We start from the raw sequence: 14,231 nt of genomic DNA on the forward strand, positions 1-14,231 counted from the left end.
CAGAAATTCACACGACGCAGCTTTCAAGTTGAAAGCAGTCAATCTCGCATTAAAAGAGGGAAATAGAGCAGCAGCGCGTAACCTGGGCATCGACGAGTCAATGGTGAGGCGTTGGAAGGTGCAGCAGGAGGAACTGTCTCAGTGCAAGAAGACCAAAAAGTCCTTCAGAGGTCATAAAAGCAGATGGCCCGAACTTGAAGATTCCCTTGAAGATTGGGTGTTGACCCAGAGAGCAGACGGCCGAGGCGTTTCCACGGTGCAGATCCGACTGAAGGCCAAAACAGTCGCCACCGAAATGAAAATTGAACATTTCATAGGTGGCCCATCTTGGTGCTTCCGATTCATGAGACGAAAGGGACTGTCCGTCCGGGCGAGAACTACTGAACAACTCCCTCCCGACTACCAGGAGAAAATCACAAACTTCGGCGAATTCACACAAAGGAAGATCACGGAATATTATAGGAGTGTGAAAACATCCACAATCACCAACGGGTTCCAAAAGGCTGGACTGCTGCGGGATGAAGAGGATGACGCCGCCACAGCTGGCGCTGAGGGCCGTCAGAGGCTTCAGAGGCTGTTCGATGCCGACACCGACAGTGACGAAGAGGAGTTCGTTGGTTTTGAGTGACAATGAAGGAGAGAGGAGAGTGGTTGACGAAGCCACCCTGAACCTGTTCGTTTCCGACACTGAAGATGAGGACTTTGGTGGTTTCAGTACGCAGGAAGAAGAGGAAGACGAGGATTAGTGACTTGACTTCTCTGGTTACAGCCGTTTGCTGCACATATAGCCTATTGTTGTGTGATTTTGTCTGGGGATTAGTGACCTGACTTTTGTTTTGTTTTGTTGAAATGTTAATAAATGGGAGCTTCCCCAAACAGCCATCTCTTTCCCGACAATCCCCTCTGTGTACGAACCCTTACATATGGTAATTAAACATCAAAACGCCCGCGGCTTATAGTCCGGTGCGGCTTATATATGTAAAAAACAGTCAATTTTGCTGCTGCGGCTTATATACCGGTGCGCCTTATGGTCCGGAATTTACGGTACCTTTTATTCCAGAATCGATAATCGCATCATTTTTTTCTGTTTATGTATGAAATGTTACCACTTTCATCCATCACATTATAGAGTGCTTCCCTCTGCTCTGTGTCTCATACAGCCAATCATGTACCTTGTTAGTACAAGTGACACGGAAACAGCCAATCATTTAACAGAAAAACTCTGAGTGCACCCGCCCCATGACCCGCCCCCACTCACACACAGCTAATCATATCCATCAACGGTTTGATCCAGAGCCAAGAGTCCCGACATGTCCTGGATAAGCAGCACTGTCGAGTTGCAGCAAAATAGACAAGTTTGTGTTGTACTCTGAAAGGGTTTCCCCCCCCTTCAATCAAATTGTACATTATCAGAATTATTTTAGCATGCAAAAGTAGCACAAGACCCATTCCTGGCTAATGAGTCTCGCATTTTGGTCCTCCGCTGGCCACTCGTTTGATCTCACCCGGCGTTACAAAGAATTGATGTGGGTGAGGTGAGTTTCAATTTGTGTTAACGTAACGTGTTAACATGTGTTCTATTAATGAGCGCCCGGGAAATGAACGTTAATGTTAAGACACCATTTTCACAAATACGGACGTCTGCAACGTTCCTTACGGAATGCGGAGCATCCGCAGCTCAATTCACTTCTGTGAGCAGAGACAAAGTTGAACTGTTGGAAAGGTTTTACTTGTACTTTGGGACAGGAATAACTCATTGTGTCATCTATTGAGCACACAGCTTTAGGGCTGCAACTAACGATTATTTTGATAATCGATTAATCGGTGGATTATTTGTTCGATTAATCGATTAATCGGATATATTGAAATCGCTCAGAAATGCTCGATTTAACCCTTTGATGCATACAATTCCAACATTACGGTGATTCTAGTAGTCCCTGCAACATAAGTCTGCATCAAAACATTATTGTTTATACTGTATTCATTAGTGGTTTATATTGGAACACTTCAAACTTGCATACAAAAAGGGGGAAACCACAACCAAGTTAAATTGTAGAAAACTGTTTTTATTTACTCAAGAACATGAACCGAACGAGTGCTCTTTTTCTTTTTTCTGACATTGACTGTCCATCAGTGTGGTACATCTTTTTTCTTTGTCCCCTCTTCTACTGTATTCAGTGGTAAACTTTATTTTAAACTTGCAAAGAAAATGAAGAGGTTTTTTTGGTGGTACATCTTTTTTCTTTGTCCCCTCTTGTTTATAGTACCGGTATACTGTATTCACACTGGTTTCTTTCAAACTTGCAAAGAAAAATGGGAATCACAAAATCACAGTTAAATTTAAAACACAAAAGTTAAATTGAAGATAACAGATTCACCCCTTCACCTCCCCTCTCCTTCACTGCCTCCTTCCTTCAGCCCTTCACCTCCTCTTTCACTGCCTACTTCCTTTAGCCCTTCACCACTTTACTTCCTCTCTCCTTCACTGCCTACTTCCTTTAGCCCTTCACCACTTCACCTCCCCTCTCCTCCCTCCAGATATCTTCATATCTTCTTAAATAAAGTGCTTTAATGGACCTGCTCCTGGAATGTGTCTTCATATTTTCGCTCCATCAGTTTTGTGAAGAATGTTCTTGAAGGAAGAGTGTAGCCAGGGTGGAGGGTGTTAATCATGGCAATGAAGCCTGCATCTCCAACCATTGACATGGGCCTCATGTCGGTGACCAGCATGTTCAGGACACTGTCTGTCATGATGGCTGCTTGCCTTGGTGTACAAGCCGCATTCCCCACAACGAAACGCCTCATGGTGAGTTGTTTTTTTCTGAAATGAGAAAGACAGTATGAGCGAGTATGCCTAACAGCACTATTAACATAAAACTCAATAAAACTCACTCATTGATGATTTAGTTGATAATTGCTTATGTAAAGAAGGCCTTTATATAACAGAAGCCTCAAATGAAATTTGTCTTAGCTCACTCCTTACATTAAGATGCGCGCACACACACACACACACACACACACACACACACCAATGAACAAGGGACAACAACATCTCTTTTAGCCTTAGTTTACAGACCAAGTCTGCTCTACCACTAACGTTAGCAAGTTAACGTAACGTTAACTAGCCGGTCGGCTATAACGTTAATGTTGTCGACCTGGATGCGGGCGGAATGCGCATCGACTGTTAACGTTAGATAAACAAAACAAACTATCTGCTGTCTGCTCTACCACTAACGTTAGCAAGTTAACGTAACGTTAACTAGCCGGTCGGCTATAACGTTAATGTTGTCGACCTGGATGCGGGCGGAATGCGCATCGACTGTTAACGTTAGATAAACAAAACAAACTATCTCCTGTCTGCTCTACCACTAACGTTAGCAAGTTAACGTAACGTTAACTAGCCGGTCGGCTATAACGTTAATGTTGTCGACCTGGATGCGGGCGGAATGCGCATCGACTGTTAACGTTAGATAAACAAAACAAACTATCTGCTGTGAGACGAACATTTCCACTTCAAACAACAATACACATGGGTCTAATAATGTAACACTAGTTTACATGCATATCGAGTTTGTAGTAGAATAACGTTAACTTACCCCGCTGCTGAGCTCCCTTGGCACCATCCAATGATCCAACATGTTTGCGTTTAAGGTGTTCACGCAGGGCCGTTGTGGTGCCATGCCATGCAAGATCGGCTTTGCACATTTTGCACGTAACAGACTTTTTATTTCCAGTTAATATGAAGTGCTCCCAAACTTGCTAAGTTTTGGGTCAAGCTGCTTTCTCCTCTGCCATGTTTCCAAGTTGTTTGTCGTTTACTGCGCGTGCGCAAGGCGAGTGACGTAGTCGGCTCCGCGACAGCGGGGCCAGGGAGTGACGTAGCCAGCACTGCGCCGCAGCAGCTGCGATCAGCTGTTGTTTTTTATCAACAAAACAGATGGCTCTGCGGTCCAACTAATCGCGAGGCAACGAATCGATAATCAAATTCGTTGCCAACGAATTTGATCATCGATTTTAATCGATTTAATCGATTAGTTGTTGCAGCCCTACACAGCTTATGACTGTATGTCTTCTGCTTGGGCGGAGTCTTGATGGGTATATGAAACTGAAATGTAGCCTACCGCATTTTCAGCCAGGCGAGGCTTTTTCTCGCCCAACCAACGGCGCGCAGTCCCCAGCGCGGTCGCCCTCCAGCCCTACATAAGCCTATGACATATTTGTAGTTAAGCAAGTCAAAGCAAAACCCAGGCTTTTCCACACCTCTGAATCACCTAACGTTACCCACACAACCCTGAAATACACGTTCCCAAACGTTTTTTTAGAAGGCTGTCAACAAAGTAAAACGTCACCATGTCTGTAAATTACTGCTTGCAGTTGCACTCGGAGCATATGTGTGTGTGTGACAAATTAGACCTACCTGTGTGCCTTGAAAATAAGGTGGTTCAAAATGAAGTGGCTAAATGCAACCTTTTTCTTCTCATGTTTTTTATTAATAAAAACGTAAACGGTAATTAAAATGAACAATAATTATCGATATCGACTGATATTAAAGATGTTATATCGATATACTTTTTAACTATATCGCCCAGCCCTACTCATGATATAATATACAGTCTCTAGAAGTGTATGATTAAACTTTTCCCTGTTCTAAAGTAAAAAAGCAAACAAACTGAAAAAAGAAAAGAAAAAAATAAACAAAAATCGCAATAAATCGTAATATCGAATCGCAATAATCGTAGAATCGCAATACTTAAGAATCGCAATACTTAAGAATCGCAATATATATCGAATCGGCACCCAAGTATCGTGATAGTATCGAATCGGGAGATAAGTGAATCGGCACAGCCCTAATAATAAATATGAATTTACGTTGAATGTACATGAGATTTACAGACAGTTAAATAGGCGTTAAATAGGCAGTGGATTTACATTAATTTATAGTCGGAGTTAAATAAGAGTTTACATTGAATGTACAAGACATTTACAGGCTAAGTTAAATCAGGGTATATGCAGCAATCCTGAGGTTAAATTCAAGACTTTTTCAAGACCCTTCCAATAAATGTTAAGAGCCCATCGCCACTTCGAGCTGTGACCGATTACATCAGCGACACACCTTTAACTAACACTTACTATACATTTTGAGTTTGAGATTGCAAAACTAAACAATGTTAGTTTGCCATAACTTCTATGCACTGTATCAATACAACAGAATTCAGATGGGCCGGGAAGGAATCAAGCTCAAGAGAATAAATTGAGTGACTAAACCAAAGGCAAGGTTTATTTAAACTTAAAAATATATATATAGTATATTTATAACAATAACATGCTCGCTCACTCACTCACAAATGCACACAACAGTGTTTCCCTGAGGATCAATCTGGTGCACTCTGAGAGCTACCCCCAGGTATTTTCACATGATCAAATCTGGCCCCAATTCAAAAAGGTTTGGACACCCTTGCCATATAGTCTCATATCACAATATTGATATAAAATCGATATATTGCCCACTCGTAATATTGAGTGCCCGAATCAACCTCCCAATGATGCAATTTGCAGAAAAAGATTAGATTTAATTGATTATCAATCACTGCTTTCTAGGGCTGTCACTTTTTCCCAAAATAAAGTTCGAACGAACTTTAATTGCCCGAAATTCGTTCGAATATATTCGAAGTTTTTGTGCCACGGACGTCGATCGACGTCAAATGCGTTTTTTGACGGTGGGATGTGGATCAAAGCCTCCTGGATCTCCCGTACAAATATTGTAGCTTTTGGAGGTGTATAACCTATTTTACAGACCCATTAGGTGGCGACAGTGCTCTCCAGATTAGAGGAAGGTCCGGAAAACTGCAGGAAAAACCCCCGTGATCAAAGAGAAACCGCTCATGCTGCAGCCAGAGCCATATAGATGGCTCTGACTGCACTCTGACTGCAGCTGATGCTGGCTGCGAACAGCAGTCAATCCGCACACACAACTGAGCTCCTCTGCCTCTGTCTGTCTGTCTGCATAGTTTCTTCACACGATTAGCCGCCAGAAAGGCAGCACCCGACGCCGAAGGGCCAAACCTTTCCCTCCAGTCCGGTTTGGCATTTCCTTGTCGCGCTGGGAGCCGGCGCAAAAAAAACGGAGCCCTCCGAAAATAGACTGGGTGCATGTGGGGAGGAGTTTGCAGCTGAGGGGGGGAGAGGGGGGTGGGGCACGCATGCACCACACAACTACACCACCTCACTACATCAGAAAATATTATCTTCAGACTCAGAATGTGCTTGAAATGCTGCCAAGTTTGTGAGGCAGTGTTGTGACTGTGAGCGTCCAAGCTAACACGTCGGGCTGATGCCCGGTGGCCTGGACTGAATTTTTTTTTTTTTACTCATTGAGTGCCAGCCACTTTTGGAGAACGGACCAACAGTGCCAGAGTTTCAGAGCGTTTTCAGTGATTTCTCGAGGCCCACAGAATATTGTGTGATATTACTATGTAAACACCGAACACGCACAAAGAACGATGAGACTATTGTATCAGCAGCAAAAAAAAGTTTATTGATACCATTTTCCGTTCTTTAGTTATCAGCCGGAGAAGATAGCTTGATTTAACCAAAAACAGCCGTTTTTTTCTAGAAGCTGAGATAAAGAGCCTTTTGTGAAATTAAACATTTCATGCACATCACTGACTGAAGCTAATATTTTCTGATGTAGTCACACCTCAAAAATAATTTCCTTCAATAGAACAGCGAAAACCAAGGAATTTTGTTTGGCAAAACAATATTTTTTAGCTGCAACCAGCAGCGCTGGCCCCTGCGTGCGCTGCTGGTTGCAGCTTCTTGCTGGTCTTGATTTGCTGCTGGTGGGCATCAGATATTCTGGCTTGCGTTTGCCAATCCTGTCCTGCTGTCTGGGTCTGTCTGGGTCAGTGTTGTGTGCTGCTCTGCGTGCCCCCCCCCCCCCCCCCTCAACTGCACACTCCTCCTCCGTATGGGAGTGTCTCTGGGGCTTTCTGCTGCGTTTGCTCTGCACTGAAAAGTCCGCTACATCCAGCTTTTTTACAGCGTTCCGCGTGTATTTGTCACCGGCTCCCATGCTTCCAGTTGAGAATAATAACAACTAATAACAAAATCATGCGGATGGGCTATCGCAGCGGACACGGAGGTGCTCAATTGTGGGAGCAGATTGGCTGCTGCAGGCACAGCTAACGTTATGCTTCATGCATATCGATGCATACGGATGCGATGCGATTTCCGTTTCCCCAACGACTTCTTCTCTCTTTTTTCCTCGCCTTTCTGTAATCTGGAGAGCACTGTCGCCACCTAATGGGTCCCTAAAATAGCTTTTACACATTCAACAGCCACCATACTTTCACAGGAGATGGATCTGGCTTTGATGCACGTCCCACCGTCAAAAAACGCAATTGACGAACATACTCGTCCTTGGCACTCTACGTTACTAAACCAATTGACGAACATACTCGTCCATGGCACTCAATGAGTTAAGGGCGCCTGTTCGGAGGGAGGGGAACTGGTTGGAATAGCGTGAACCTCCCACGTGCTATGTCCTACCGGTGAAGCTTCCCTTGTCAGGTGAAAAGAAGCGGCTGGCTAAGTGCCCATGTCTCGGAGGAAGCATGGAGCCAGTTTCGGCTCTCCCCAGATCGGCAGAGGGTGGAGTAGAAACCAGGATAAATAAATTAAATTAGCACTAATGGGGAATAAAAATGGGATAAAAAAAATCGGGGGGGAAAATGACTCAATAACGTTACTTGGCAGAGGGTCGCTCGTACTGAGCACATGTCTTCGTCAAACTGACCGTGAAAAATGTTTGCTGTCACAAAATAAAAATCGTTAGGCGACTTATTTGAGGGAGTGTAATTATGTTATCGATCACATTTGCTACCTGTTGCTCTTTGAAGTTGCGATGTTTGTCGGCGTTTGGTCAGCTCCCCTTCACCAGTTCGCCTCCGCACTTTTAAACATTGTTTACAGACGGGCTATGTAGTGTCCATTAGGGCTGGCACGGATCAGAAAACCCATGGTTCGGATCGCGTGGCGGATTTTGAGCCACGGATCACAGATTTTTCAGATAAAAAAAAAATCTCAGATTTTTTCTCTCAAAATTAGATTTTCGATTAGATTTTTTAAATACTATTATACTTCTCTAACCATTTGTTGCCCTGCACAGCTCAAAAAATATTTTTTTCTCATAAGTGACACAATTTATGCTTTTACTCTGAAGGCAGAACAACCCAACTTCCTGTTTTAGCATGGCGCTGCTATGCCTAACTTCCTGGCTGTTGCTTGCTAACCTGCAGTCACTTGACACGGGTACAGACCACAGACCGGGTGAGTCTGGAAACATAACGTTGATGCTATGTTAAGCTACTCGGTGGCCCCACGTGTTGTTTTGTTGTTATGTGTCCTAAAGGCAACATTTGACCGTCCAGTGATAACGTGTTTGTGAAAAGTGCGCGCGCGTGTGTGTGCGTTGTGGCTCTCGTTATCTTGTGCAGCCTGCAACACGCTGCTCGCATTCTTGTGCTTTTTCAGAGGTGTTGAAATAAGTTTGTTGTGATGCTGTCTAGTAGCCACTAGCCACAGCCTTCAGAGAGACTTTACAGTGGGGAGAAGGGATGAGGAAGCTCACTTGCGCTTGTCATGATGATGCCTGTCTGTGTCTGGCTGCACTGTAGGCGTTCTCATGCACTAACGTTAAACGTTAAATGAAACGAAAGGGGGGGGGGGGGGGGGGGGGGGTCCGTGGACCATGGACACACTGTCACATGCATGTAACGTTACATTATTTATTTTAAAAGCACGCAAATTATTTTTAACTCAGCGTAAGTGAACGTCATGAAAACACATCTATTCACATCGATAAAATAACATTTAAATGGTCTTGAATTTGAAATCCACCTAAGACTTTTCAATACTTTTCAAGGGTCTTGATTTTCCCTAAATTGAATTCCCAACTTTCAAGACTTTTTAAGACCCCACGGATACCCTGTAAATAGGCATTACATGTGCAGGGAATTTACATTAATTTACAGTCCCAGTTAAACAGGCATTAAATTAGATATGAGTTACAGTTTTATGGGGGGGGGGTTCAGCTGAGTTTAGGAGGAGGTAGTGAGTTTGTGTGTGTGGTGTGTGTGTGTGTGTGTGTGTGTGTGGGGGGGGGGTTGTTGCTCCCGAAGGAGACAGATGCACGCTTCTTCATAGCGCATGCCCGATAAAACTAATTCAAAACTTTGCACTAGTTTACGGACTACACTGTCGTTTCCCATAACGTTAGTCACAAGAAATGTGGAGAAAGAATCACTTTTTGGGAGACAATCGCTTCATGGTGATCACTATTTAGCTGCAGCCTGCAGCTGTAACGTTAACCGCACTGGTCAGTTTTCACTTTTTGGCAGAACACCGGACCTTGTAATCCATGGATTTACATTAGTGTAACAGTGATCATAAAGTAAAATGGATGATACTGGACAATGAATGGACATGTATTGGAAATGAGTCTTCGCTTGTTTCACAACACTATTGTCTGCTACTAAGCGCTAATGCCATCTATCCAACCATCGGAGATACTGAGGTAGGCTTTTAGACGTTAGCTTAGCGTCACCTTCTAATATCACAATCAGTCCCTCTCCTCACAAAAAATGCTCCAGGTAACGTTTTTTCCATGCAAAAATGCAAACGTTATGTGTGAACAGCCACTTGGGGTTGGAATTATTTTTCGTTTGAATACAAATGCTTGTCACAGCCTTGTAGCCACGTTTCTTCCCGACATTTTGGTGTGCTGTATGTCTCACTGCGTGCTTCCTTGGCTGCTCTAGACCGTCATTTGTGAGAGATGACAAGGGCTCGGCCCGTCGGCGGGCAGAGGTTAAAAAAACAACGCATTTACACTTCAAAAGTCATAAAAGTGGCCTTCATTTCTTGTGAAGATTATCTTGCTGAACACTTACACAGACTTCGCTGTTTCATAAACTTGTGTTAACCACAGACCTTATGCATTTAACCGAAATCCCAATACAAAAATCCCACTCCTTTTTACACGTAAGAGACAGACACGTAAGTGCAGGGACTTTTAGGGAAAAATACAAAAATACATCATCCGTGTGGTACTCTATTGCGGTTAAGGTAATCAGAAAATGTTGTTTACGTGGCTGTGTCTTAAAATCCTTACACAAATTGCGATGCGAGTTTTGACCCACCTGTCAATCACAGCCACAGATGTGGTACACGTCGGAAGCGAATTTCTGAAAAATCGACCGTGGTTCGAAAAAATAAACACCGCAATAACGCTCAGCGAAACTTCGCCGTTGGTATGCACGGTTGCATTGACTGATATAGGTTCGGAAAATATTATTGACGTGCAAATTAATAGCATGAAAAAAACGCTCCCGATGTGTAAGGACCTTTATTCAGAGTATTGTCTTAAAGGAGTATTTCTGTACTTCTCAACCTGGACCCTATTTTCATATTTGTTTATGTATAACTAAGTCATGTGAGATTTTTCTGAAATTGGTGCAGCATTGACTAAGATTGCTTCAGTCGCTTTTCCCACATGACCCTCCCGCCTCGACAGCCTGCACGTACGACCACTAAACAAGATTATTTTTGCAATGGACAAAGGCTCAGACTATTATTGTAAAAGAGAAGAGAAAATGAACGCTCCTTTCTCCATGTCTGGCGCCGCCCTCAGTTTGCATCCAAATACTCAAATAAACACGAGCGGCCATCGAATTCAAATCCATCGTCCATATTCTCAAAATCAGGAAAATATTCAGCCATAACTTACAAAATCCTTCAGCTACGCTGTGGTTACTCCAAGCAAAACATGGCGGCTTGCTCCACTAGTTTTCCTGCAACAACGCAACTTGTGAGACTCTCGCAAGACTCCGGTCCCACACAGTCCCAGTCTGGGGACTGTGTGGACACTTGCATCGGAAATCTGTCGGCAAGCTCCGTGAAAAGCCGAATAACAGAGCTCGTCGGGGGCAGGCTGGCATGCTACCCTTGACACAATCAAAATGGAGTGGACATGACCGAGAGTCAACCGGTGTGTAGTCAAACTTCACATTTTCAGCGTGTAGCAAGTTGCTACTAGCAACGAGCTAGCATTGTGGTTTCATAGCGACAGAGGCAGAGGACCAGAAAGGAAATCCATAAATGGTCAGAGCCGGTCAGTCAGAGCTTGCAGGGAGCAGAAAGGGATTTTCTTCCTTTGCCAAGTGCCAACCGGAGCCCCTTGAGTTCCAGTTATTCATGCATTCAAACGAGCCTTTTAGAGACTTTTTTTTTTACTTTTTTGGTTAACCATTGGGTTCCTAGATTGGGGATCAGCAAGCATATGGAGGTCAATATAGGCGCTCCCAGCTCTGTCTCTATCATATAATAAGGATATGAACCCATGCGTGGCAGAAAATAAGCTTTTTACATGACGTACATGCACGGTTCCAACACTGTTCCAGGCCATTGCGTGGCATGTTCTAGCTCAATACTGCATCAATTTCAGAAATGTCTGTTCTGGGTGACTAGTCTAACATAAAATAAGATGAAAATAAGGTCCAGGTTGTAAAAAAACGAAATTATCCTTTAACCGGGTTAAAATTGAATTATTGCCATCCATGTAAATGTGTGTTGTTATACATAACAATGTTTGTCAGACAGCGAGCTGTTTGGTTCCTCACCGTCTTGAGACTGCAGCACGTAATGGCCAGAGGCCATGTACTCCCCAGTGATGCCTAGCTGGGAGGCGTCGGTCGTAGAGCTATCCCCGTCCATCTGCAATGCACACACGCATCAGACAGGCTGCACACCAACATTATATTGTCCATCTGCAACACGCACACACACATCAGACAGGCTGCACACCGTCCATCTGCAACACGCACACACACATCAGACAGGCTGCACACCATCCATCTGCAACACGCACACACACATCAGACAGGCTGCACACCGTCCATCTGCAACACGCACACACACATCAGACAGGCTGCACACCGTCCATCTGCAACACACACATACACACACACACAGATCAGACAGGCTGCACACCATCCATCTGCAACATGTACACACACACACACACATCAGACAGGCTGCACACCATCCATCTACAACATGTACACACACACACACATCAGACAGGCTGCACACCATCCATCTGTAACATGTACACACACACACACACACACACACACACACACACACACATCAGACAGGCTGCACACCATCCATCTGCAACATGTACACACACACACACATCAGACAGGCTGCACACCATCCATCTGCAACATGTACACACACACACACACACACACATCAGACAGGCTGCACACCATCCATCTACAACATGTACACACACACACACACACACACATCAGACAGGCTGCACACCATCCATCTGTAACATGTACACACACACACACACACACACACACATCAGACAGGCTGCACACCATCCATCTGCAACATGTACACACACACACACATCAGACAGGCTGCACACCATCCATCTGCAACATGTACACACACACACACATCAGACAGGCTGCACACCATCCATCTACAACATGTACACACACACACACACACACACACATCAGACAGGCTGCACACCATCCATCTGTAACATGTACACACACACACACACACATCAGACAGGCTGCACACCATCCATCTGCAACATGTACACACACACAATCAGACAGGCTGCACACCATCCATCTGCAACATGTACACACACACACGCACACACACACACACACATCAGACAGGCTGCACACCATCCATCTGCAACATGTACACACACACACACACGCACACACACACACACACATCAGACAGGCTGCACACCATCCATCTGCAACATGTACACACACACACACACACGCACACAGACACACATCAGACAGGCTGCACACCATCCATCTGCAACATGTACACACACACACACACACACACACACACAGGCTGCACACCATCCATCTGCAACATGTACACACACACATCAGACAGGCTGCACACCATCCATCTGCAACATGTACACACACATCAGACAGGCTGCACACCATCCATCTGCAAAGCGCACACACACATCAGACAGGCTGCACACCAACATTATTATTTGTCCATTCAACATTATTATTTGTCCATTGTCTAGTCCTCCAAAGCCAGAGCTGCAGCTAGCTTCCTATAAGGTGAATCCAGGTTTCTGAGACTTCAATTCAAAACAAGAACTTTTAGTACTAATTCCACACCCTTGATACAACCCTGAACATCAAGACAACTACTACAACAGATAGTAGTTTCAAATGCACAGAAAAAATGATTTATTACTTAATGGGATATGGGTGATTGAGTGTTGTCCATCTCTCATACGACTGAGGTTCTTCTGTCCTTTGCTAACCCCAAAATAATTTCATATTATAATTTTCAATGGATAATTCCAGCATCCCATCATGATAGTCTAAATGCAAGTCTTTCTATTTGAAAATGTACTAAAGTACTAATTTTGAGGGGTCAACACATGAGACGATTCGACAGCTTAAATATAGTTACTCTAAAATCACCTTTCCTGGTTCAAAGTATAACGTTAATGCCAAGTTAAATCACTACGATGACAGGCAATTTTGCTTAACATTAGTCGCATGCTGATTTCACTCTTTTGTCTGTTACGATAGCTAATTCAAGCTAGGTAGCTAGCTGGTCTCGTACAGCGAGTATGACATAACGTTATTTAGCCGACAGCGTTAGCACCAAGCCAGTTAGCTATCCGATACAGTATCGGTGAACATCGAGACGACTTAATGGGTTCGGTGTAACGTTATTTAATGAGGGGTCGTCCAGACAGCTTTACAGTTACCTGCTGCAGTTAACCTGTATGGATACGCCGTGCCCTCTGCATAATAACGTCTCATTGTAAATCCACTGCTAGCCCCGGCCTGTTCTTTGTGGAGAAGAGCAGAGGACGTGGCTGCGGCCGAAATGTAATTCAGATTTTTAATAGTTTTGCCCGCTGGATACTTCCTGATCAGCAGCCCTCATTCACTCAGACAACAAATAACAATCAGACAGAGACGGACATTTCCATTCGAGCTAACGAGAAATCGGTTAGCAATCATTGGCCGGAGCCAAGCACAAACCTGCAATGAAGCCCTGGTTGGTTACCTTCTTGAAACGGCTGTTTGGTTGGACAGAAAATGGCTGCGAAAGGACCAGTCCCAGCGCGGAGCAGC

The 14,231-nt window shown here is 44.2% G+C and overlaps 1 protein-coding gene across 5 annotated transcripts in view; it reads right to left on the reverse strand.

Annotated features, from left to right (window-relative positions):
- nfyba (nuclear transcription factor Y, beta a) overlaps positions 1–14,231 on the reverse strand; it is a 34,202-nt gene extending 19,971 nt beyond the window's left edge. For 2 of the 5 annotated variants that reach the window (XM_083660500.1, XM_083660496.1), the window contains exons 1-2: positions 14,139–14,231; positions 11,679–11,772 (exon numbers count right to left, since the gene is read on the reverse strand). In XM_083660500.1, the coding sequence (XP_083516626.1) occupies positions 11,679–11,772 (94 nt within the window). In that variant the 5' untranslated portion in view covers positions 14,139–14,231. Of the gene's footprint in view, positions 1–11,678; positions 11,773–13,332; positions 13,354–13,858; positions 13,906–14,138 lie in introns of those variants that run through there. The other 3 variants (XM_083660498.1, XM_083660497.1, XM_083660499.1) reach the window with 3 other exon arrangements.

This window comes from Poromitra crassiceps, assembly GCF_964638095.1.
Source record: "Poromitra crassiceps genome assembly, chromosome: 2".
NCBI lineage: Eukaryota > Metazoa > Chordata > Actinopteri > Beryciformes > Melamphaidae > Poromitra > Poromitra crassiceps.